The sequence below is a fragment of the Nesoenas mayeri genome (genome assembly GCF_963082525.1).
Source record: "Nesoenas mayeri genome assembly, chromosome: 1".
Taxonomy (NCBI): Eukaryota; Metazoa; Chordata; class Aves; order Columbiformes; family Columbidae; genus Nesoenas; species Nesoenas mayeri.
The window spans coordinates 61,554,045-61,580,266 of NC_137541.1; the positions used below are offsets into that span (position 1 = coordinate 61,554,045).

Here is a 26,222-nt window from a genome sequence, read left to right on the forward strand (position 1 = left end):
CGCTTCCACCCGCTGCCTCAGTGGCATCAGAAGTCACACATGGAAAAGCCTTTTTTTAAAATTTTTCTTTTCTTAATGGCAGGTGTAGATTTTACATTAGATTTTATGAGTCACTATAATTTTTGAACCAAATAAATAAGCAGCTGGTGGACAGATATTAGCCAGGCAGAAATCAGCCTCTGTCTTGAAAAGGCTGATTCAGGTTCAGCATTTGATAATGCTCATATGGAAAGGGTGTGTATGGTACTAGGGAAAGAAAACAAACAGGACAGAGCATACTCCATCATGCTGACAAAGACCTGGATTGTACATGCTGGGGTGCATACAGGATTGTTTGCATATTCACCCGTCTCTGTCTTCCCTTTTCCCCATCTCTGGGCATCGATGGTGCCTGAGCTCCTTGGGGAGCTGTTTGAGTCAGGGGGACAAATGTGCATGGAGGAGGGGGGTGAGGGAGCATGTGGAGGAGGGATGAGAGCAGAGAGGGTGCTGCTATTGGGGGCTACAATGGAAAGGGACTGGTTGGTGGGATAAAGCTCCAGGGGTAGGCTTTATCAGACTAAATGTAGGAAGCTCCAGCTGAGCTTGTCTGACAGCTTTTCTTTTATATCCCTAACATGCAGCTCATCCCGTCATGAGGAAGACATTGAACAACACGTCTAAATCGTGCTCTGGAACAAAGTAAAGGTACGAGGTTTGATATTTTTTTTTCCCTTTTCTTTTTCTCAACTTTCAAGGAATGAAGCTGAACTGAGGGGGAACAGAATATTTATCCCCAGTGGGTAAAGAGAGGAAGGCTGAAATGATGGATTTTCTCCAGCAATAGCACTCGCCAGGTGGCAAACTCCACATCTGAGTTTCCAGTAAACCTACCAGGACTACAAAGCAAATAGATCAGGAAATGTCAAGGTATATTTACTCTACTGTTAACCTGCTGCCCTACTCCCCCTCTGGCTCACGCTGGCAGCACGCAAGGGTGCACCCTGAAGCTGCTCCCAACTCCTGCTCTTCGGCCATTGCAGCACGGAAAAGGGGTACTGGAGGGGAGCCTATATCAGCCCTTCATGTTGTCTGCTCAGGGAGGCAGAAAACTGGTTGTAAAAGGGAACTCGCACAGACCTGTTTGCAGCTGAAGCTGGAGGAGCTTATGTTAGCGGTCACCCGGATTCAACTGTTGTCAAATATTGGCTGTGAGATGGGTTTCCTGAATGCCATGTTTTACTTGGTGACACATCCAGAACCTTTGGAAAGAGCTTTTTGAAATAAGCTTGTCCTCAAGCTTTTTGCAGGTTTCTTTTTTCACTGTTTTTTTTTTTTTCTTTTCTTCTTCCTTCTTACAAAGGGAATTGTGCAATCACAGCATTTTTTATGACATTGACTCTTAGCCTTTTGCTTCGTAGCACCTGGCCTTCCTGAAGGGTCAAGGAAATGCTGATAAATTGAGTGTAGGAAACTGGCCTGCCTTTCCTTGCCCTGTCTAATGTTCCTCCCTGCGCTGCCCTTGGACTGTATCCTGCTCTGTTAACTTGTCTCTACTTACAACACTCTGTACATAAAATACAACTGGGCGCTTTTTGCTTTGATTAAAATTACGCTGTGTAAAAGAAAATACAAATTAGCTCTGGCCTTTGGGCTCCTGACAAGTTTCCAGCGCCGGTTTCAGCACCACTGAGGTTGTGTAACTCCGTGTCCCCCGTGCCGTGACGTCTCCCCCTCCGTCATGAGCTGGGCTGGCTGCCCCACATCCGGCTTCAGCTGCTCATACTTCAAGCAGCTTTTAGCACCGAAGTACGAAGAGAGAGATTGCCAGCAGCTGGGTGAAACGCAGGAACTGGCTTTTTCTTGCTAGGGGACAATGATGTGGGACAGGGTTAAAGGAGGAAGATTTCCTGGGTAGTTCCTCAAATTTCAATGTTTGTGCAAATATCTCCCAGTCTAATGTGTGCCAAGTGACTGGGGAGCCTAACACAGGGAGAGCTAACACTTCAGGACAGGATTAACCCTTCAAGGAAGAGCAAGGTAGCATCTTATAAAAACTACAGCTTAAGTTTGCCAGATATTTTAGGCAATGAAGCACAGGACGCATTTCTGCCTCCTCCAGGGATTCATGCTGGGTACACTGTGTTACATCATTTCAGCATTCGTTAGCAGAAGGGCTGAGGCTTCAGCTATCATGTCACGTTTTTGGCAGAAACCTCTAAGTCTCAGCGACTTCCTCCAAGGACGCTGAACCAAACGCCATCCAGACTCGCGGGGGAACGAGCTGCAAATGACATCACTGGTTCGAAACAGCGCATGGGCACAACGTGGGCGAATGTTCCCTGAGCTGGGTGTTTTCTAAAGGTCTCTGAAGCATGAGGCATGACTGAATGACTTGTATTTTCTTGAAATGACGAGTGGGTGAATCCTGAATTGTTGGGCTGCTTTTATTTTTGTTAGATGTGTGTGGGCTGACAACATGACTCAGTATTTTCTCCGCAGATGCAAAGATCATGTTGCCAATTCTGGGTATACTTCGGGCAGTTTCATGCTGGGAACTGGAACACTGTTTTAGTCCAGAGCTTTGCTTTTTGGCAGCCGTAAGTCTTTTGATGTGAAAATAAATAAATAATTTTTAAAATCAGTGCTTTTCCAAAATGTAGAAAAATACAATGAAGACGTGACTGAACATGCAGAAACTACCTCTAGCCCCATGTTTTCTCAACAGTTTATCTGATTATTTGCATGTTAGTCTGGAAATGTTCATTGATGTCCATTTTCTCTGATTTTCCCTAGTCTCCATTGCTCCTGGGCTGCCTCTTTGTCTGCTGAGTATCACCTCCAGTATTTGTTTAACCAGCCGTGTCCTGCTGGGTGAGAGCCACCATCCTCTGACTGATGTGAGTTCTCCCCCTACTCTTAAGACAAAATAGGCGTATTTGTGTGCACATGTATGTAATTCAGCCAGTACCCAGAAGTGACAAAAAGTCACAGAATATTTCTCTTTCTCCCTTCTGGCAAAACTCCCTGACCCTCTCCCCTCTTCTTTATCCTCCCTCTATGCATTTGACATAAGCTTTGGGAGATGCCTGAGGCCAGGCATGGGCTGTGGATGCTCTTATTGTGTGATGACAAGTGCTCTCTTCTCCCATCCCCTCTCCTCTGCTGCTGAACTGACCACTGGTGGTCACGTCCTTGATAAGAATAGCTTCCTTGATAAGACCCTTACCTGTAATCATAGCCCAGCATCCTAGAACCACCTAGAAACCATTTTTCTCAACTGATACCAGACCTCAGCCCACCATGAACCTCACTAAAGATCTAGGAATAGCTAGACAATAAAAGACTTGTGGGTCAAGGATGTTATGTGGCAAAGGTTGTCTTTCGAGACATCAGAAGATGATGTGCCTGTACGTGCATTCTGCAGAATGTGCAGGGTGAAATGAATTCCATAGATCCTGCTTTTTGATCCCAAACAGTAACTTTAACCACAGAAAAATCCCACACTCGACCCCTAGCAATGGCCTTGGCTAATGTAACCTATACTTAGCATCATAACCCAAACACCACTATATCCTGACTCTATACTGGCCTGTACAGCAGTGAGCCATACCTGACTGATAGCTAACTATAAGCTGCGCACAAGCATGTATTGTAGTGCTAGGGGACTCTCTCATCTTCCTATCATTCTAGTTCCTCAGTCTTCGGCTCTACCCCGTATCTCTGACATTTTCTTTAGAGGCTAGAGAACCCATGGCAATAATTCACCCTAAATTTAAGGTTTAGTGCATTTATCATCCCTCCAGACCTCATGGGAAGCCACTTGACTTGATTAGCTCAAGTGACTTTGCAGCCCTGTCCCAGCATGACAGAAACTGGGTACCAGACCTTTATTCATATTTCTGCAGTGCTCACATTATTAAGGAATAATCCTAGACTTTCAGCTCTTTTTATTCCAAAGTCTGATTCCAGCCTTAATGATAAAGTCTCAAACAACGCTCCCCCAAACACAACCCGAAGGCTTCTGCCTCCCTGTGTACCAGCCCTCGGGCTTGCCCTGAGGAACCCAGAAAGAGGAAGCACTCTCTCATCCTTGATGTCCCGATCTATAACCCTGACTTTACCTTTTACAAACCTGATGCTCTTTACACACAGGTCTGTTCCTCAGAGTGCCAGGGCTGGTCACCCCTGCCTGCCCCAGCCCTTGTGACTGTGTTTCTAAGTATTTGGTGGAGTTCAGGCACGGGGCCAGGGGCAGCCAGTGGGGTTTGCTGGAAGTTGCGTTTGTCATGGGCTGTGCTTGATGGGGCAGAGCAGGTTTTGGTGGAGTTTAGGGTGGGAAGATTTTTCAGGGGCATGGCTTGAAGGGTCAGCTGGCTTGCTCCATCCAGCTACTGAGGGGGTAGTGGGCTGAGTGCAACCTCGAACACGGGGCAAGTGGGAATGTGACAGCGTGTGTACATCGGTGAGAGAGCAGGGAGGCATGCTGCACAGAGAAGAAGCAGTGGGTCAGGAATGACTAGAAAAACCTGAGAATGGCTGATGTGTTTCAGTCACCCTGTTCCTTTCTTTAAACAAGTTGCATTGCTCCTGCCTGCTTAATTCTCACTGCCCTTCCACTGGCTTGTCATCACCATCCCCACCCATTACCCTCTTGTCTCTGGATCTCTAGAGCTTCTTGCTGCTCTAGAGCTGGTTCTTCAGCCTGCCCCAGCCCTGTGGCACTGCTGCCTCACCTGTTTTTGGCAGCCAGATCTCATTCAGTGGCCCAGCATATGACTCCTGTTGTTCTTTATTACAAGGCGCTCTGCACCCCACATTGCATGTGGACATGTCTTGCTGGTTGGGAGCAGAGGGCAGAGAGTGCTATGGGCCCTGGTCTCTTCAGGTGTCACTGTGTTGCTGTGGATAACAAATGTGCTTCTGAAGTTTTTTGGGGATTGCACTCTAAGCTGGCTTCATTTAGTTGTTTACATTCAAGGTTGGCATTACAATTTTTGTTTCTAAACTTCATGTAGTAAGACTGTCATATAAAGGTCTCTAAGTCTCTGGGAAGAATACTTATTGAAAGTGGTTTTGTAATTCTCTTACAGTGTGTGGTCTTTGGCTTTTCTGAACTTTCGTTGTGTTACATTCAAGTACAGTTTAGTGCAGTTGGAAAGAAAGCTTGGAAAGAGAAAAGCTGACAGCAGATCAGACTGAGATGGAGCTGGTTTATGCTTCTGATTTTTGCAACAGATGAATGAAGCAGGTATTGCCCACCTGCTTAAAGAGTGCCCACAACATCCTGAATCACTAACGTACCTTGTTCTGAAATCAATCACAACAGCAAAGGGATGTTGTTTGTGGCAGTATAGAAAATGCTTGTTAAATGTCAAGCTTTGCTTTGCATGCTTAAGGTTGCAACTTCTTTATTTTCCAAAAAAACCCTAAGTTTGTTGTATTAATCAAGAGTGGTGAAGGGAAGGTCCCCAAGGAGAGCTGAGACCAACCTGCTTCCTCATTCTTTGCACTCTCATTGTCAGGCAACTTTCTTCTATGTCAACTGAAAACTTCCTCATCCGTTCCAGTAACCCTGGTCTCGCCCTGAAGAGAACAAAGTCTCCTCTCCACATAATGCACGTTAAGCGGCCTCACCTCCATCTCTTATGGGAATACCCAACCGTGTGCTTTACCGCAGCAATTCAGGGTTTTGCCATTTGCAGACACCTCCTTAAATACAACATGTGCGTATTTTTATGGCCACTTTGGATAAAGTTACCACTGCAGCTGGTAGCTGCAACTTCAAGATAAAGCTCGCCACGTGACAACCTGAGAAACAGCAAACTAAGGAGCACGGAATTGTTAATTTTCAGACTCCAGCGTGGCTACATATACCAACGCTTCTTTACAATAAACAGAATAATGACTTTAACTCCAACAGTTGCCTCTTTGCAGTTGTTACATTACTTGTAATTGTTTGCACAAAAGCTTGCAGGCTCTACCATTAATATGGATCTTCCTGGGTGTGCTTTTGAATTAGAGTAATAAAGGAAACCAATATTTTTCATGAAAAAGCCTCTTGGTATGTATTATTTCCAGAAACCCTGAAATCAGCATTTGTTACTTTACCGGTGTTTTTTATCTCTTTTAAGCTTAGCATTAACTTTTTAGATGACTGATGTGTCTGTGGCCACATCCTGAGTTGCTGAAATACTGGGATGTATTGGAAAACAAGAAAGTGCTGAAACACTCGCTAACAGCATCCTGCAGACCAGAACTGCGTGCACTTTCTAAATAGGTCAGGGTTGGGTCTGAGAATCTGACATTTCTTGAAGCTGTCATTTACATTTCCTATATTTCTCTGTTTCATTCTCTATTCGGTCATAGAGTCTGCATGTTGGACTTGTTTTACATTTCTTTGCTCTCCAATTTGCTGCCAAACCATCATCATGTGTTACTGTCTTATATAAATGTTAAGATTAGCTAACTTCACAATAACAGCCTGTAAAGGAAACATTTACTTCTGAGCTTCTCCCTGCCAAACAAACGTACAACGTATTTTTTTGTTGTTGTTTTGGTTTGGTTTGTTGTTGTTGTTGGTTTTTGTGGCTACTGGTGGTTAAGGGTATGTAAAATGGTATGTAAAATTATAATGCTGTATGCGCAGTTAAGTCTATTGCAGTTATGATCACCGGAACATGCACTTTTTAATTGTTTCCCTTTAAAATTAGTACATTCAGTGTGGAGGACGTGACTCCCTATTCCCTTATACAACACAATCTACATAGGTCCTTGAGAGGTCCTTTTCTCCATGTAAAGCTCTACTTTTTTGTCCTTGATGGCATATAATGCATGCATCAGTGTTACTTTTTTTGTCCTGAGAGAAAGGGGTGACTGCATGGAGCAGAAGAGTGATGCCAATACACGCAGAGAGCGTGACAGGAAACGAACCCACTGCAAACCCCAGCTCAACAGTGTGGAAACCGTGGCCTGCTCAGCCTTCGTAACATCAGATGCGCCGCTGTCCTGAGGTCCCTCCAAGAGCAGAAGCGTCACGTACGGCACTGTGTGCAGGTGAATCACAGAGTGTTAGGGATTGGGACCTCAAACGATCATCCAGTCCAATCCCCCTGCTGGAGCAGGAACACCCAGATGAGGTTACACAGGAACGTGTCCAGGCAGGTTTTGAATGTCTCCAGAGAAGGAGACTCCACAACCCCGTGGGCAGCCTGTTCCAGAGTCTGTCACCCTCACTGCAGAGAAGTTTCTTCTCAAATTTAAATGGAACCTTCTGTGTTCCAGTCTGTACCTATAAATGATGAGCTGGGTAGCAGGTTCTTCAAAAACCACACAGTAAACAAATCCAGTTTCATCAGCTTTCTGTGACGCACGGCTGGGCGTTCAGCTAGTTTCATTGAATCTGCATGTGAAGAACTAACTTAAAACCAAGGACGAGCCCCTCGGGCAGGCCCGCAGCTGGACGCGGCTGTTCCCGTGGCCGCCCAGCCCACGGTGTGTCGGGCAGCCCGGGCAGGGAAGGAGGCAGCAGCACCGGTGCTCCGTGCTCTAGCCAAACCCTGCCACTTCCTCAGCGCTGACAGCGGCACAGGGGACTCCAGTGCTGGCCGAGCCCCTCGCCAAGTCTGGCGCTGCCTGCGGAGCTCTCTGCTCTGCAGGTACCGGGGCGAACCAACCGCGGCCCCACGGGCAGGAGGAAAGAGGGCCGGGCGCCCCGCCGCTCCCGCACGCAGGCGGCCGCGCTCCCAGCACCCGGGCCGGGGGAGGCGGGGGCCGCCTCTGCGCCTGCGCGGGGCGTCCGCGGCCCGACAACAAAGTGCAGCCTTCGGGAGGTTTCGGCGCTGCTCGGCCTCTTCCGCCGCCGCCGCGGTTACATAAGGCTAGCCGGCGCGCGCCGCGGCCCGCCCCCCCCATGCCCGTGTCCTCGAGGCACCTTGCCCCTCCCCCTCCCCGCGTGACACCACTCGGGGGAGGGAGGGAGGGAAGGCAGGGCCAGCGCGTGCCTCCCCGCGCCCCGCCCTCCGCGGGGAGGGGCGGGCGGCGGCACGTGCGCTCCCCTCCCCGGGCCCAATGGGAGCCCTCTCCGCTCCGCGCACGCGCAGTCGCGGGCGCTGGGCGAGGCGGCCGGGCCGGGCAGGGGTGTGGTGCGGGCGTTCCGCCTGGCGCAGGCGCGGCCGGGACGGGCGCCGTGCGGGGGGAGGGGCGGGGAGGGGGGGGGCGGTTCCCCCCTCCTCCTCCTCCTCCTTCTCCCGCCTCCGCGGGGGCCGGGTGACGCACGTGCGCGCGCCCCCGCGCGCTGTTGTTCGCTCGCTCCCGCGCCCGCCTGCCCGTGCCTGCCTGCCTGCCGGCGGCGGGGCGCGCGCGGCGTGTGGGGCTGGCACGCGCGCTGTTGTTATTGGTGCCGCCGGCCGCGGCGGAGGGAGGAAGGGGGAGGAGGAGCGGGCGGGCGCCTCAGTCAGTGAGTTCTTTAAAGATGGCCGGAGCGGCGGCGGCCGCCGCGACCCCCGTGTACTGCGTGTGCCGGGAGCCCTACGATGTGAGCCGCTTCATGATCGAGTGCGACATCTGCAAGGACTGGTTCCACGGCAGGTAGGCGCCGGGAGCCGCTCAGGGCCGGGCGGTGCGAGGGGGACGAGCCGCCGGGTCAGAGGGCCACCGGGCGCAGGCGGTGGCAGTCACCCCCCCCGGTAACGGCCGGGGGGACAATGGCTGCGCGGCGGCGGGACGGGGGGGAAACGGGCTCCTGTCCGCTCCGGCTCCCCCCTGCGGCGGTGGCAGTGTCCGGTGCCGGCGGGGGCTGCCGTCCTTGGGCACATGGGGCTTTGCTTGTGAGGGGGCGGTCGGGCCGGGCAAGGCGGCCGGGAGGGGGGAGGCGGATTATGAAAGAGCAACAGATGCGGGGCTCCCCGGCCGGCGGCTTCGCTGGCGGGGCGGCGCCACCATAAAGTTGAGCCGGCTTTGGGGAGGCGGCGTGTTCCCCCTTCGCCCCGCTCTCCCGGAGGGTCTCTCTCGAGACGGGGCGGTCTCATCGCGGAGGAGGCACCGCGCCGGGTGCTGGGGCTTCCCCCGGCGGGGCTCGGGCTTCTGGCTTGGCCGTGCGTTTTGTTTGGGGAGGGCGGCTGGCGGAGGGGCTGCGGGGACGGAGGAGGGTCGCCCCGCTCCTCTCGCCGCTTTGACATTTCCAGCCCGGTCCCGTGCGGCAGCCGCCGACTCGCATGTTTTTTTTTGTGAACCGAGAGTGCGAATAATAAAGGCCCCGGCTGCGAGCAGGGGGAGGCGGAGGTGGCGGTGGAGATTCACGGGCAGTTAAACAAAGGAGCAAGTTGGGGGCCCGCGGCTCAAGTGGCTCGGCCGGGCTGGGGCTGCGGGGGGCTCCGAGTTGCCGCCCCCATTATGTGGGGAGCCCCGGCGCCGGCGTGCGGGCCGGGGAGCTGGCGGCGGTATAGGAAGTGCGTTGTGATTGACAGCAGGACATTTAAATACCCCCCGTGTAACAAAAACAGGCTCCCGGCGTTGCCGGCGAGACAGCACCTCGCCCTCTGCTGGCGTGGGGCGGCAGAGCCCGGCCGGGCCGAACCGAGCGGAGCGGGGACGGCCGTCGCCAGGGCCCCGCCACCGGCTGCTGCTGGCCCGCCGGGGTGCCCGGAAAGCCGTGACGGCACCGGGACTTTGCACCTTGCTGGCGCGGCCGGGCGCCGGAACAAAGCAGTGCGGCGGGCAGGGCTGCCCGGCGGGGAGAGGTGTCGTGCGGTAGCGCGCCGGCGGTCCGGCCGCGCTCGCCTTTCATCTCTTGCCCTCGGCGCTTGCAGCAGATAAACGATGATTGTGTGTCTGTGTTTTGTTTATTTTTTATGTGTTTTTTTTTAATTTATTTTTTTCTTTCCTTCAGTGGCATAAAGGAAAAATGCTGGCCAAAAGTAGGTTGCATATCTAGGTGTTACTTAACAGTAATTATTACACACGGGTGTTTTCTTGCCACGTTTTAGGATGAAAGGAGGGCTTTCAGTATTTCAGATGTTGACTTGTACGTATGTTGAGTTGATTTGTTCTTTGTGTATGGGTTTCCCTCGACTCAAACCACAGTATAATAGAAACTATGAAAAGGGCTTTGTAAACTCTAAAAAACTGGCAAAACAGAATTGTTGTACCTTTAGAAACAGCCCTCATTAATATTTTTAACTAGACTGCTACTACTCTTGTGAGCACTGTTGTTTGAAGCTAGACACACAACAGCTTTTTTGGATTAAAGTAGCTTAATAAAAGTTTGTCAGAACTTGGTCGCTGCCTGTAGTAAAATTGTAGGCATCATCTGAAGGTCTTTTTATGGTTACAGGTTCTCTCTCACAAATATTTTTCTGCATTTGTGTGTTGCTCTTTCAGCTGATCTTTCAGCAATTGCTCAGCTTACATGCAGGCTTAATTTAATGCCAGTCTTGTGCACTAATATTACTAGGCTACATGTGAACTAATTTCTGAAATTGTTATGAGGAGTATTGACTGTACAATACAAAGGTGGGACAGACTACTCTGTAGCTTACTCCAGTCTTGATCTGCATGATGATTCACAGTGGTTCTTGTGCTTGAGCTCTGTCAAGCAATTGGTAGAAAAACTGTGCTAGCACTGAACTGCTTTGGTAGTCTGAAACCCTAAGTGTGGAAAGTGAGCAAACCAGCAGGAGCTGGCAAAAGCCATGTTGCTCTGGGATCTAGTTGCATGCTCATCCTGTCTCTTGACTAAGAGACAAGATCGTGTGAGACCATTGTCCTCTCCCAGCTGTGGTCTGCTCTGGGAGTGCCTTTTTCATTGGTCTAAGAGCATCTGAAGACTGTTGCATAGCTTGTGAAAGAAAATACACTTTCTCAAATCTTGGAAGTTTTTGGGAACTTCTTGGTTTCATGCTTTCTTGACTTTTTTTTTTTTATTATTTATTTTTTTTTTCCTCTCCAGCCTGTGGAATAATGAGATTGATGTGATTCACGTTAAGAAACATATAAACCTCCATTATTTAAGGCCTTGGTGTACTATCATATTAGTTTGGTGCAAAAGTTTAAATCATTTTAACTAGGCTCAAACACATCTTTATTAATCAAAATAGGAACCATTACAATCAACACAGTTTTGCCAATGAGAAATGTTTGTTTATTCCTGTAGCATTTAAATCCATGCTTTGGGATTCGATGAACTCTTGGAAAGCATCTTCTGCATCCTGCTGGTTGTGGAAGTGTTTTCCCTGCAATAAGTTATTGAGATGCTTCAGAAAGTGGCAGTCGGTTGGTGAGAGGTCAAGTGAATATGGTAGATGAGGCTAAAACCTGATAGCCCAATTCGTTCAACTTTTGAAGTGTTGGTTGTGTGATGTATGGTCGTGTGTTGTGAAAGAGAATGGGGCCCTTTCTGTTGACTGATACTGGCTGCAAGCACTGTAGTTTTTGGTGCATCCCATTGATTTGCTGAGCAGTCTTCTCAGATGTAATGGTTTTCCTGGGATTCAGAAAGCTGCAGTGGATCACACCAGCAGCAGACCACCAAACAGTGACCATGACCTTTTATTAGTGCAAGTTTGGCTTTGGGAAGTGCTTTGGAGGTTCTTCTTGGTCCTGCTGCTGAGCTGGTCATTGCCAGTTGTCATATACAATCCACTTTTTGTCACATGTCACAATCCAACCAAGAAATGGGTCATTGTTGTGTAGAATAAGAGGAGATGACAGTTCAAAATGCGATTTTTTTTTTTTTTTTATTTTCAGTCAGCTCATGAGGCACTCACTTATCGAGCTTTGTCACCTTTCCAATTTGCTTCCAATGCCGAATGACTGTAGAACAGCTGACATGGAGTTCTTTCATGTAGTTGTAAGAGGATCAACTTTGATGATTGCTCTCAGTTGGTTGTTATCAACTTTGGATGGCCGTCTGCTATGCTCCTTATCTTCAAGGCTCTTGTCTCCTTTGCAAAACTTCTTGAACCACCACTGCACTGTATGTTCGTTAGCAGTTCCTGGGCCAAATGTGTTGCTGATGTTGCAAATTGTCTCCGCTGCTTTACGACCCATTTTGAACTCAAATAAGAAAATCACTTGAATTTGGTTTTTATCTAATATCATTGCCATAAGCTAAAATAAATATAAAATAAACAGCAAGTAGTAAGTCAGTAGCAAAAAAAGGGAGAAAAGCCCATTAAAATGATGCATAACATAACCACATTTATGTAAGAATGTATTCCAATACCAAATGGCAAATTTCAGCAATGCAAAAACTGCAATTCTTTTTGCACCAACCTAATATGTAGCATATATTATTGGATTATGGGTTCTTTGCTGCTTTCCTATGTATAGTCAAGAGGGTGCCTTAGCAATAGTCTGTTCTGACAGATTGGCACTAGTCCCTTACAATTTTATGTGGGTTTTTTTTTTTGTATTCTTGCACTGTCTATCTTCAAATGACTGTATTTTGGCTTACTATCACTATATCATCAATATATTGATATTGTCAACTATGTGTTTTATTGCTTCTGGCAAATATTTGTGTAAAAGCAAATATTTTGTAATGCCTTACAAGGTTGCAAACCTATGTTCTGGGTTTTAGTTACTCGACAAGTGGGCCTAACATCCTGCCACAAGCTTGTGTAATTACCTCTTGCTGAACAAAAGAGCATGATGTGTGTGTGTGTCTGTGTGATGTTCTAGGTTTCATCACTTTCTTGAATGGCTTGCAAGAGTGGGAAGAGTACTGAGACTGAGATGCTGACAAACTGTCAAATCTTTCAGATAGGCAAATCCATTTATATTTAAGAGAATTTCTGTATTTTCCCAGTCTTTCCATCTTCTTTAAATGAAAACGTCACAGTAAGTTGCTCCCCCCTTTCTGGCTTGTCTAGAATATACTCCAGATAGAATGCAGCAGAAAAAAACCTTTATGCTTCTTTAAGGGTTCAACTTTTTCTTGAATCTGTTCAGTAGCTCTTGACACCTGTTTAAGTTCTTGGCTTTATCTTCAAATTATATGTATCGTAGCATGGTACTTCTCATTCCGTCTCTGTCTGCCTTCATTTTTTGATGCTCTGCCTTGGTTATTAGGTTAACTGCATACTGTCTTCTTCTCTTGTTTGTGTTCTTTTACTGTGATACATGTAACCTTATGCACAGAATTTTTCTTTTTTTTTTTTTTTAACCGATCTTACAGTCAGCTCCGTTCTTGGAATATGTTTGTAGAGTTTGCAGAAATCCTATTGTCACCTTCAATTTTTTGTCTTTTTTTTCTGTCCATGGTGCAATACCTGTACTTGGCTAGATTTATGTACATTGCATAGATGTCACTGAAATCTAGTCTATGAGGATAAGACAGGTCGGAACAAACTGAAGTTTAAGTATATAATTTGCTTTTTGTCTGCAGAATGTAATGTCTGTAATACTTCAGGAGTAAACGATTGTAGAGTTAGCTTTTTAAGCCTGCTTGCTTTGTTGCTTTGTAAAGCTGCACTGATACTGCACTGTTTGTAAAGGAGCATGGAAGGTCAGTCAAACTGAGAACTGAAAATGCAGGTGTCCCCATAACATTTTCTATGTAGCCCTTTTCCAAGGGATGTTTTGTCAACATCCATACAGTGAACTTCTCAGTGACAAATAGGGTAAGAAGTTATCAGATGTGTGGATGTCAGTTGCAGTAATGGTCTCTGTCTTTTGAAATGCCTGTAACCTTTTTAATGTATTTTTTTTTAATGTTTAAACCAGAATTTTTTAGAAACAAAGGAAATGTTTAATTCTTCAAAACCAGAGCAGTGGGGAGTAGGAACAGAAAGCATTTTTTTTGGTTCTCAAAATCAGTAATTTTCCCTAAAACTTGATGATAATGTCAACTTTGGTGTCTGCCTTTTAAGGAGAAGAAAGAAACAATCCATCCAGCTTTGCTCAGCCCACATCATTGATGTTTTGTTTAAATGAAACTTAAATTTACAAGCCCCAAATCCTTTTTCTTTCTTATTTTTTTTTTATGTTTACAGAAACCAGCATTTCATTTAGGCAGGTTAGAGGGCAATGAAGAAGATACAGCACTAATCTGTATGTAGTGTACATGTGTATGTATTTCTGTTGCAAAGAAAAATCAAATTCATTTAATTTATATAGGATTGTTTTTAAGTCGATAGCTCTTGCTCTGAGGATTAATTCTGTATTCTCTGTAGCCTTTTTGAAAGAATTAACTTTTTTTCCCCCTTCCTGGAACAGTTCATTGATGGTATATAGAACTTTGCTGTTAAGTGTTTGATGTTTTTTACAGCTTTGTCATTATCAAAAAACGTTTAATAGCATCATTTGAAAAGAAAGGTGATTCATGTACCTTTTGAGGATGATTATTTGAATTGCAAATGCCTTGAGGCTTTTTTCTCAAAAAATTTAAATGCCAAAATAGCATCTGAGCTAGGTTCATGTAGAGCCTAGGTTTTCTGATATTGTATAGATGTGAGCATGTCTTCATTTGGTCTTTGAAGAAATAGAAAATTGCTTAACCACTCCTTAGTCTGGTCTCAATTTCAAAATCAAGGTTCCCTCTTGCAGCTGTTTGGTTACATGGTACAGGTCCCTGTTAACACACTGGTCTGTACTCTGAAGGCAAGAAAAGACACAAACGTACATGCTATAGTGACTACTTTTCCTGAATTGGTTCTTTGTTTTGGAACTTCATGCATGATGTTCTGCATGATGGGCTTCACCAACCTTCTGCTGCTGAAAGGGGCTGTCCCGCTCTTGGCTGTGTGCTACTATAACTTCTCTTTTGCTGGTTCAGTGCTTGTCTGATTGTTTGGTAAGTCAACTCTACTCAGAAAACTGACAAAGCCTATTCTTTTGCTGGGTTGGCTTTTTGTTGGGTTACTGAGCTGAGTGAGGCTCATGAAAGGTTAGGATAAGCCCCAGACTGTTGGAAAACACTGGTGGGGTCTCTGTTGCTAGAAGAGATCATAGTGGATGGGAAAAGACAGGAGAGTTGACCATTTTTCTTCCTCACTACCCACTTTGGGATCAGTGGCTCACCCAGATTTGTGGAATCTTGTTTTTGTGTCTCAGTCTCCATATGTGATTCTGCTTTGAATCCGATGGCCTCAGCCCAGACCCATCTGCTCATCTAGTGAGATCTGCAGCAAGCAAGGCATTCCCAGTGCAGCTGCAGTATTGCAATCCCAGAGCATCCTCTGTTTGCAGAGACAGATGAAGCTCCTGCATCTGTCTTAAAGGAACTTCAAGGATGAGGTGTGGTGATGCTCCTGTCAAGAAACATGGAGACTGCAAAGAGGAATTGTTACAAATGTGTTCTGGTGCAGGCCTTCTGTTTACAGAAAATTAAGGCTTCATAATTATAAACCTTCAGGGGCCTGAACTGAATCAACAAATCATTGTTCTGTCCATAGAGCTTTGTTCTGGCACCAGAGGCTCTTGAGCTGACTTGTGGGCTTTTAGAATGTATATGCCTTAAATTCTTCCTATGGCAACTGGGTGTATGTTTTAGAACTCAAGGGAAAGCTACTGAGTTTGTTAACCTTACTTTTGTCTGGTTTAGCCTTGTTTCCTCAGAGGTAAGATGAGGAGCCTCAGCTCAAGTCCAATGAGCTGCGTGTCCTGCCAAACAATTAAGTGACTTCAAGTGACTTCGGCTCTACTAAACCCAAAAGCTGAAACAATTTTGGTTAAACTGAAAAGAAACTAATAATAATAAGGATGCCAGACTAGCACTTGTGTAATTGGATGTCTGTTTCCAATCCTTTTATGTTCTTCATTTGAGCAAGCCATTTTTTTTTCCTCTCAGTTCCCATCTGTGAAGTGGGAAGACTTATTAATATATATTAAAGTAGATGTATTCTAACATAATAAGCACTGTAGAGAAGTAAGTATTAAAATTTTTTCCATTTTTGAAACTGTATAACAACATGTGGAATTACACATACAAGTTTTCTTTACAGTTTTGTGGAAAAACTGGCTTTATTTGAAGTATGTATACTTTAAAAGTTAACACTTCTTTCCTTTAGATCTCTAATTCAGTAAATTTTTTAATTTGATGTTCTGGAATAAAACATAATAGATGTTTTAGAATATGCATTCCGACGTAATATCTACGACAAAAAAAAAGTCCAATAAAGATCTGTAAGAGAACTGAGATGTACCTAATTCTGTGTTTTGTTTTGTTTTTTAATTAGAATTGCAACAAGATTCTAGTGAGTTTATAAACAATTGTTATATGCTAATAGTTCTAATTTCTAAAGTGTAAATTACTTATTGCCTAATCAGTGTTACTTAAAAGACACAAAGGTTCAGAATTAGTGATTTAAACACTACCTTTAATTTCTTTGTAATGTTACAGTTGATCCATATCAATAATTTTAGCATAATTGTTTTTTTCTTTGGCCGTTCTTGACCATGCAAATGAAGGCACTATAAATCTTCACGTGTAATTTAACTGGCTAATAGTGCATTGTTTATTAACTATTTAATTTATGATGATTTTGTATTTCAGAATGTCTTTTGTTGATGCTTATGTAGCACTTCAATGTCTTCCTTTCCTTTTGTTATATTTAATACATGCTTTATTTGACTGAAGAATTACAACATTTTCAAAAGGCTCTGATTTGTGACTTCTGTATCTATAAACAACAGAGCTAAGAGAAGTCTGGGTAGGGGGCTGCTGCTTGGTACACATAATTCCTGTATGTATATGCTAGGTGCTACGGTGCTGATTTTGAATATTTCTTTTTATTATTTTTTTTAAAAGATTATCTAAGTTTTCTTAGAGCAACACAATGGCAATAAAATTGATTAAGCCTTACAGTGGAGTATCACTGTTAACTGCCAGTGGGAAAAATCACATTAATTTTGTTTTCATTCTTCATTTGTGGTTTAGCTTTTTGTGGACAGTTTTCATATTCATTAGCAGATTTCTAATGCTAAGTGCAGTTTTCTGTGCACTTTCTATATAATCTTTTGAAAGACCATGGGATACAGTGTCTCCATTCGGTTTACATGACTGTTTATACAAGTTGAAGATGAACTCCTACAAATATTTACATGAAGAATATTTTCCCTACATAATTTTAAAATAAAATACCTTTGTCTCAAAACAACTCTGAGTAATCAGTAAAGATTTCAGTATAGTGTACATGCCTTAAAAACAGAAAAATGCTCATGTTTTACATCTGTCTCATTGCTGAAGTATGAAAATTCAATTAACAACATTGCTATTGCTTTATTGGCAACATAGGAGAGAGATTTTAGTGAAATATACAGCTTTTAAAATAGCTAAGCTATTTTTCATTTGTCAGTCCCTTCTAATGTATTGTAACATTAGCTCATGAATACACAGAGCTAAGAATCTATGGAGTATGAATAGTCCTGAGATGTCTGCTATATGGTGGTAATGTGGATTTATGTGGCTAGTTACATCTCCTCAGGTCAATTCTGCTTTTGAATGGAATTAATATTTAATACTGTTTTCTCCATTACTTCAACATTAACTAAAGTAGACTTTAAAACTGGGCTTTCGTTTTGAAAATATTGAGTTCATTGTTGCTCGGGCAGGCATAAATGTTCATGTTTGCCACAAAAGCAAGAAGGCTTTCTTTTAAAAAAAACGTCTCACATCATCGTGTCTTAAAAGCCAACTAGAGTGAGGATGACTGTTCTAAATTTTTAATATATTGTGGTATGAAGTCTATTTATTTTCATTCGAAACCGTCAGCTGACATTGCATCTAGCCTGGAGAATTCGTTTCATAGATTTAATTGTGTTTGTTCCATTTACATTAATGCTTTATTCACTTAAAGGCTCTTAAAGCACTATTCATGAAAATAAGTGCAAGGAAAGGTGAGTTTCTGAGAAATGAAGCCTTTGATACCGAGGATATAGGATTGATCTGATCTGTCATTCTTACCAGTTATCAGGCAGCATTGTCTGAACAGATTGACGTTTTCCTTTTGGGGTACTGATGTTTGAGGGCCAATAAACAAAGGCCAAATTGAGTAAATGAAGGAAAAGGAATACCTTTTCCTAGGATTGCTCTAGGATTGCAATACCAAAGGAATTTCTGTGTCTTGTTACCTGATAGTACTTGTAGGTTGGCTTGCCCAAAGTACAAATTTTTAGTTTTGTTTCAATAACAAAAATGTGTATCTTTTCACTGAAGGATTAGTGATGCCTTTGACTTCCAAAACTCAGCGTCAAGAACTAGAGGAAGTGAAATGAGACACTGCAGAACTTAACATGTGTCTGTCAGGGGTACTGATGGGCAGATCTGTGAGCTGCAAAGTGAAGTACAGAGTGGTCTAGGAACAGTACCAAAAGTGAGATAGCCATGCTAATGTGACATTGTGCCCAGGTAAATGTTGCCAGTCTACCTCTCAGGGTAGTGTTTTCCCTTTTTATTTCATGATGGTGTGCTGTGTTGACATGCCACAGCCTCAAGCCCAGACACTCTGTCCTAGGCATTTCTCTGTGCTCTATTGCTTATGTAAGGTAGGACCAAAACAACATTAACAAAAATGGTGTACACATGTAGTCTGTTAAATCACACATTAAGTTGTGACTACAGTGTATGTCTCCATGGAGTATACATCAATGTGATGCAAAGGTGAGCAGCAACTTGCTGCTTCTGGTGCTGTGCCCTCCTGTGTGAATTGCTAGGACCTCTGGGGACATAATTTTGCTTCTCTTAATGCTGCAGTAAAATGTGCTGCTTTGGTGTAATGAATATGGGAGAAGTAGTTTAGAATGCTGTTCTTCTTGCCGAGAACAAATGGGGCAGCTGTAGTACTGGGTGACTGGATGAGCATCCTTGCTGGAAAGTGTCTTAACCTGAGTGAAAGCAAATGCCTTGGCTGTAGCTTATACTTCCAGCATGGTCAGCTGGTTTATCCTTGACTCATCATGAAACTACAGTAAGAAGGATTTAGGTATGAACTAGAGTTAGGAGTATCATTTGAGTAGATCAGAATTTTCTAAAGCAAAGATGTAACTCTTAAGTGCTTCTGCAAATGTGAACTGTTGGCTTTTATATTTTACCAGTAAGGTAAAAGTCTAATTTTATTTATTTATTTATTTAGAATTGATATCTCAGCCAGCTTTGCCAAATGAGAACATACTGTGTATTCTATTTCCTGGTCCTTATTTGAGTATGGAAACAACTTCATTGGCTAATGAAAAAACCACAAACCCTCCACTTTACAGAAGAATAAAACTTTTTCCTCTCAGTTAGTTCTGGTAGTAGACACTGAATAGACTTACTACTGTAAGAGAGATTAAAATCTTGGATATTTGTGAAAGGAAGGTATCGCTGTTGATGCCAGTGCTTGACCTGTTAATGTGAGGTGCCCTTACCTACCTCTTACAAAGATATGTGATACATAAGTGATCTTCCCAGAAGTGTTTTTCTTACATTAAGGAATAGATCTAAGGTATCTTTACAATCCTGTTTATTGCACATTAGTGCTCTTGTGCCTTTTTTCTTTTCCCCCAGCTTGTGAATGTCAATGCATGTCTCCAACCTAATGGGCTGAGCCTTTGTTTTTCATAGGGTAGCACTGCATTTCATTTTCTTCTTTCTTTGATGCTACACAGTTGTAAACAGTGATGTTATATGAAGAGGGTGACAAGGAAATGAGGCAAAATCATGGAAAAAGTAGTAGAACATGGGAGAATAAAGCTTTAGCCTTTAAGTATGGTTGGATGATCAGTGAAATGATTTTGAGGAAACATCTTGTTTGTCTGGACTAAACTTACATCAAACAGGCATTTGGTACATTTACATCATGTAATTAAGAGTGAATTGCAATGCACTCATTATTGCTTTTGGTGCATGTGTGCTGAGAATGGAAGTGAATGTATCCCTATGGTATGGGATGTCAGTTCCCAATGCAAAACTGCACAGAAAATTCCCAGGGAGTTGCTTCTGGACCATGTAGCAGCTTGAGGCAGTAAAGTCTCTATCTGAAGTTTTCTGTGCTGTCCCAGGGCAACACTAGTAAAATATAATATGCTTTTTATAACGCATTAGTAAATGTTTTGAATAGTCTGTTTTTTCTGTTGTATTTTTTTTGTACAGCTAATGGGGAATTTGGAGACAGAAGTAGCAGGTAAATGTGTTTTATATACTGGATTGTTGGTTAACACAGCATAGTAAAATTCTGTTTCTTATAATGCCAACCTGGGGAAGCTGGGCAAGGCTCTTTCCATTGTGAATGTATGCCTTGCTTTGAGCATCTGAGAAGTTCATCGGCTTTCTGTGAAGTTTGTGCACAATGGTACTTCGGAACTAGGTTTTGGTTAGGAAATGGTCTCTATCCTGTAATACGCTTGCCAGCATCATGTATATCCTCATACATGTTTGGAAGAAAAGCTGCAAATCTCTAATCAGATCATTATTGGAAACTTATTAACTATATTGGTAACTTACTGACTACGTGCTAAGAGGTTGGGAGTTAAAGTAGATATTTCCTTACACAAAGAAACACATAACTGAATGGGACTTCTGGTTTTCAGGTGTCTGAAAAATCTGAACTGAGATTAGGAGATTATTCTGTTCTCATGGGGTATGTACAAAGGGAGTAAGCAGCATAGTGAAGAAGAGACATTCTTCTAGGTGAAAAGCTGGATGGAGAGAAGACAGGAAAGTGAAGACAATGCGGAAGGAAACATATAACAGAACGGAGAATACCTGGAGAATATTATCTTGTACTGCAAGAGTCTGGAGTTTTAAATTTGAACATTAGTTTGTGAATGAAAAAACCTCTGTGCTAAAATATCCTCTGCAATGGCCACTCTGAAGTGTAGAAGATCCATGTTCTAATGCATCCAGTTGGCTTGCTGATGCTGATACAGATGCATGGTTGAGTTTTTGATTTGATGGAAACTACTTTATAGTGTGCGGAAAAGAAGTGATGATCAGCATTAATTTAAGCTGTAGCTTTCTGTAAGTTTCTCTGAATAAATACACAGTTTGAGATTGTCTTATGTAACTCTGTGGTTTGAATTACTAAGAGTAAAAACTGTAATTTTTTAAAAAAGCTGAATCTGGGAATTTTTTTTTTAATTGTACTACAAAGACAGTTGTCACTCTTCAAGTGGCTTGATTTTTTTTTTTTTTTTTCTTAGTATTTTTAGTTTTACTTAATTTCATAGCCAGGACCATGAAATACAAACAAACTGATAAACTTCTTCTGTAATTGAATTGTAAGAAAAATGACTTAATGCTTCCTACTTTCAGTGAATTATTGAACTCATTAAAGGCTCCTTAGAGATCATTGACCTTTAAATCTTAGAAAACACTTGTAGTAAAGGATTGTTCTCATGTGAAGTATTTACTACGTTTTGCTAATTATTAAAGAAAAATCTTTTTGACATTTTCAGATTATTTTAGTAGAGGTCGTAAACAAAAGCAAAACATTACTATCACTTTCAAAACACAAAAGCAACAGCTGTTATGTGTTACGGTTTTAGGCAAATATTGAACAGTTTCTGAAATATTTAGAGAAGTGGACAGTTCTACTTTTTTATTTAAAAACAAACAAACAAACAAAAACAACAACAACAACAAAAAACCAAAAAACACCAAAAAACACCAGATGCGTTCATAGTCGGGATAGACCACATTCCTTTAGGAAGCACTGTTAAATCAGACGACTAAGAAAAAGTTTTAGTGTGTCTTAAGACCTGCAAACGGTTGTGCTATAACGCATTCTCACTGTATTTATTCCCTAATGTTAGGAGAAGGAACCAGAACTGCAGATAATCTTGTCGGTGTCTGAGTGCCCTAACCAGAAGATTATGTTTGGGTCATTATTCTGGCCCCATAATTCTTGGATTCTTTTCTGCAGAATAAGAGGCCATAAGTGGGGGAGATAAAGAGTATCTTTACATAAAAAGTTACTTGAAGGTGAAAATTTGCTTGAGATGTATGGGCTTGAAATCCCACAACCTGAATAAGCACTGCTATCATCTCGCTTGGAAAATCAAAATAGTTTCTCCCTCCTAACTTAGTGCCCGGTACTTTGAAAGTACGGCAGCTGTGCTTGTCTTCTGGCTTAGATGCAGGGGAACGTGGCACACGCTGGCTGGATGCACAGGGCAAGCAGAATAGATGGTGCTTTTGGAATTTTCAGGTCAAGTGGTGAGGTGTTGAGTGTAGGTATCTGTGTGCTCTCTCCTGAATTTACACAGGCTTTAGAGGCCAGCTTCCTTGTTTGGATCTTGCCCTAACAGAGATCTATCTTAATTTTTTTCTGTGTTCTTGCAATTTCCCCTGCATTCTTCTTTACTCTGGATTTGAAAGTAGTTGTTCTTCACAGCTGTTCAATTCCAAGGCTACATCTTGTTGTACTTGCTATTTTAACTAATCAACTTAGTATCAACTGGTGTGGAATGGAGTCCTCTGGTAGTCTTACTTTTGACTTAAACCAGATTAATAACAGTGTATTGATAGACCCAAATTAATATAGAAAATTTTTATTTATTACGTAACTTTCACAATACTACTGAGTTTGGGAGGGATCTCTTAAGATCATCTAGTCTACCCCCCCAGTCTCAAGCAGAGTCAGCTGGAGCAGGCTGCTCAGAAATGTGTCCAGTTGGGTTCTGAGTATCTTCACTAATGAAGACTCTGCAACTTCTCTGCACAACCTCTTCCACTGTTTGGCTGCTCTAGCAGCTAAAAAATAAATAGATCTTTTTTTTCCTTGTGTTCAGCTGGATTTCATGTGATTTAATCTGTGACTATTGCCTTTTGTCCAGTCATTGGCCACTACTGAGAAAAGTCTTATCACCCTTCCCCTCCCATCAGGGGAATTTACACACATTACTATTTACACACACTGATAAGATGCCCCTGTGCTTTCTCTTCTCTAAGCTTAAGGGTTGCAGCTCTCTCAGCCTTTCCTCATCTAAAGGATGCTTTAGTCCCTTAATCATCTTAGTGGCACTTGGCTGGACTTGTTCCAGTATGTCCATGTCTCTTCCATGGAGTGTCCCCGAACTGGACCCAGCACTCCTGATGTCGCCTCACCAGTGCTCAGTAGAGGGGAAATATCACCTGCCTTGACCCTTTTGCAACTCCTAATGCTTCCCAGGATGGTGTTGGCCACCATTGCCAGAAGATTGCAATTCTGGGTTGTGATCAGCTTGTTGTCTATCGGAGCTACAAGGTCCTTTTCTTGCAGATCTGCATTCCAGCTGGTTGGCCGCATGTCATGGTGCAGATCTCCCTTGCAGACAAAGCCTAAGACCTGTAATAATGTGTGCTTTCACTCTTGAATTGCAAAGACATAATTTACTTAGTTTATATAAAAATATTTTCATATATACACTTCTTGCAGTATTGACACCCAAAATAAAACACTTGCATGTGTTGCTCTTTGGCAAACTTCCTGTCTTCTCTCATAGAAACAATTAAACAAAATTTGAGTCAGAAATTTTCTCCTGAAGAATTACTTTTATGTTTTTCACAATAAATGAACAATAATGTCTCCTGTAATTTTTACAGGAATAGCAAATGTCTGGACTTGTTTTCAGGGGACTTTTTGCAGTAGGTCCTCTGCTTTATACATTTCTTGAGCATTCTGTTTCAAATGTTATTGGTGTTTTACTGGCTGTCAAGAAGGCATTGTAAGAGCTATATCTATATACACTAGCATGATACATAGATAATTTTTTTTTTCCTCATCTAAGAACTGTGGAGCTGAGTAGCACAGACTGTGAAGTAAGGATTACCTCTTGAAGTGTTTGTGTGTAAAATCTAGAAATAAAAAAAGTAGAGTTGTGCTTTTGCAAATGGTTTCGGTGACACTCTGTGTAGCTTATGATAGAGCAAAACTGTTTTCAGCAACCTGAGTTTTAGATTAAAATCAGTATGTCAAGTTATATCCATAATAAAAATAATTGATGCAGATTAATTTTAATCTTGGTGCTGATGTAACTCAACCCCCAAACTCTATTTAGCTTTGTTCTGCACTATTTGAAGTTTCCACGTGGTCTGAAAATTACTGTGCTTCATTAATTCCATCTGAAGAGGATTGAACAGTTAGATTTCTGTAGATGGAATAATGTGTAAAAGTAACTTCTTGATACGTTATGGACTCCATGGATGCAGTTGTAGCCAGTATGCTCTTCTGGACATCTATAAGCAGCTGAGAATCCAATAAAAATCTCTAAGTTATGGGCATTATCTAGTTGATAGAAGGAGCTTATTCTACTTACTGCTCTGCCAGCCAGCCAGTGTAACATCTAATATTTAAACTCATTATTTAAACTCATTATCTATGTATGTGAAACAGTTTGCTTGTATCATAGCTTAAATAGAAGTTAATGTAATCAGCTACTCCATCTGCATTTGAAATGAGGTGAGCCAGAGATGATGAGCCAGTATGCTTTCAGATTTCTACAAAAATGAAGCATCTGTCTCTACTTGCTATTGACTGCAAGTCTATTTGCCTTATAAAAGTAAGGTATTTCAAAGCTATAGGAGCTATCATGTATTATTTTATGTTGTGGTTAGAAGATGCAGAAATTATTCTGCTCACTAAAAAGCTTACTAAAAAGTTCTTAGCAATGTCTGAAAAATATTAAGGACTGAAGGGGGAATTACACAGTCGAGAAGCAGAGGAGTTTAAAAAAGTATTTTGAGTGTGGGTTTTTTTGTTTTCCTTAAAGGAGGAGAACTATTAAATGAGTTGAATTTTGAAGGCAATAAAAGATTATTTTCAGGTATAGCTGCAAAGGTTCTGGATGCTACTGTGAGTGTTAAGGTTACTTAACAGGAGGCTCCAGCAGGTCTTTAAAACCAATCCGGTTCACAAATTTTTAAACCAGTTAGGTGATACAGTGTTTTGGTGTAAGGAGTCAGTTTAAAGATGCATAAAGCAGGCTGAAGTCAAATTTGCTGTTGCTGCAGTCTGTAAAAGCAGCCAGAGAGTCATCTGGTAACCCTGGAATAAGGCATTTGCAGAAACGGTGTCTTAAAGTTGCGCTAACACTGTTTTACTGGTGCTAGAACACGGGAGACAGAAAATGATATTGGCTAATGTTAGCAGAAAGTCATATATTCAAATCATGCCTGACATAATTTTCCAGTGAAGGGGCACAGTTCAAAAACAATCATTAGCTTCCTAATCAATCCCCTCAGGCTAAGAAGCCATTGTGGGTTTGTTGCTGCTCACCTCCATATCTTTTTTTATCACTGTGCTTGAGAACAAGTCAGATCTGACGGTGTCTCCTAGCAGTATTACTCAGGGTGTCGAAAGCTTTTTGTCCATTGCATAAAATCACACAGTACTGATAGTACTTGTCACACTTCATGATCTCTTCAAACCCGTCATCTTTATTAGGCAACCAGTTCTTTCTAAATGGCTAATACTTATTAGGCAACTGTAGTAACCAGGTAGTACTCTCTGTAGGAGGCTGCACTGTTTGGGTTGCTTTTTTGCTTTTCTGGTCTGTTACAGTTACTGTCATACTTCATTGCATTACTGGGAAGTGTGTTTTGTAGGCAGATAACATTGGTAGTGGCATAAAGTCATACATCTCCCTGGTACTTGCCTCAGCTGCTCTTGTTGGAGCTAAAGATAACTGGTCTCAAGAAACCTGTAAAACTAAACACTTCACCAAAGAAAAATTGGGATGCCTAAAGGCAGGCAGACTAAGACCGTCTTAAATGCTGTGCTGTCTAAAAAAGCTTGATTCACTTACAGCATCTAGTGCCAATGTAGCAACTCTTGGGCTTAGTAACGTCGTTTTTGATGTGCAGGGTATATAATTATAATAAGTTCTAGGAAGTTTTTCAGGTGCAAGGAGGGATGTTCCCTGCTATCAAATTGGTAAGCTATTGGCAACTTATCTATTAGATTTGAGTAGTTCTGAGTATTAGTGAATAATGAGGACAGAGTTAACACCGTAGACCGAACTGGGTCTAGTGACATGCATTGCCAAAAGGGACAGTCCTACTTCTCATACCCTTCTCTCCAGGTTACATAGTCCTACTCCCTACCGTGGATTGGCTCTGACAGTTGTCTGGCTGTGCTGTAAGCTAACCTGATAAACAGGCAGAAAACTGGCTAGGTTAGTTTCTGTCAGATAAGCGAGCGAAAACAGGTTGCTGTGTAACCAGGCAACTACCAGGGCCATTGCAGGGAACGGGAATGGGAGTGCTTGCTTGGAAAGGAATGAGTAACCTTCCTCTTCAGTGGCTGCAAGCTACATCATGCCGTTGTTTCCTAAGTTTTGTTTGT

General features: G+C 42.9%; 1 protein-coding gene and 1 long non-coding RNA gene across 4 annotated transcripts in view; both read left to right on the forward strand.

The window, feature by feature from the left end:
* The first annotated feature begins 2,048 nt into the window (after window positions 1-2,048).
* LOC308052953 lies at window positions 2,049-5,946 on the forward strand. Of its 2 annotated transcripts, none has more exons than XR_013923603.1 (4): window positions 2,049-2,343; window positions 2,482-2,579; window positions 2,776-2,879; window positions 5,505-5,946. It is a non-coding gene; the product is annotated as an uncharacterized lncRNA (long non-coding RNA). The 2 variants fall into 2 exon arrangements; XR_013923604.1 differs by having other exon boundaries at window positions 2,327-2,396.
* Window positions 5,947-8,140: 2,194 nt separating this feature from the next.
* KDM7A (lysine demethylase 7A) overlaps window positions 8,141-26,222 on the forward strand; it is a 68,017-nt gene continuing 49,935 nt past the window's right edge. For both annotated transcript variants that reach the window (XM_080346348.1, XM_080346349.1), the window contains exon 1: window positions 8,141-8,568. In XM_080346348.1, the coding sequence (XP_080202474.1) occupies window positions 8,453-8,568 (116 nt within the window). In that variant the 5' untranslated portion in view covers window positions 8,141-8,452. The remainder of the gene's footprint in view (window positions 8,569-26,222) is intronic.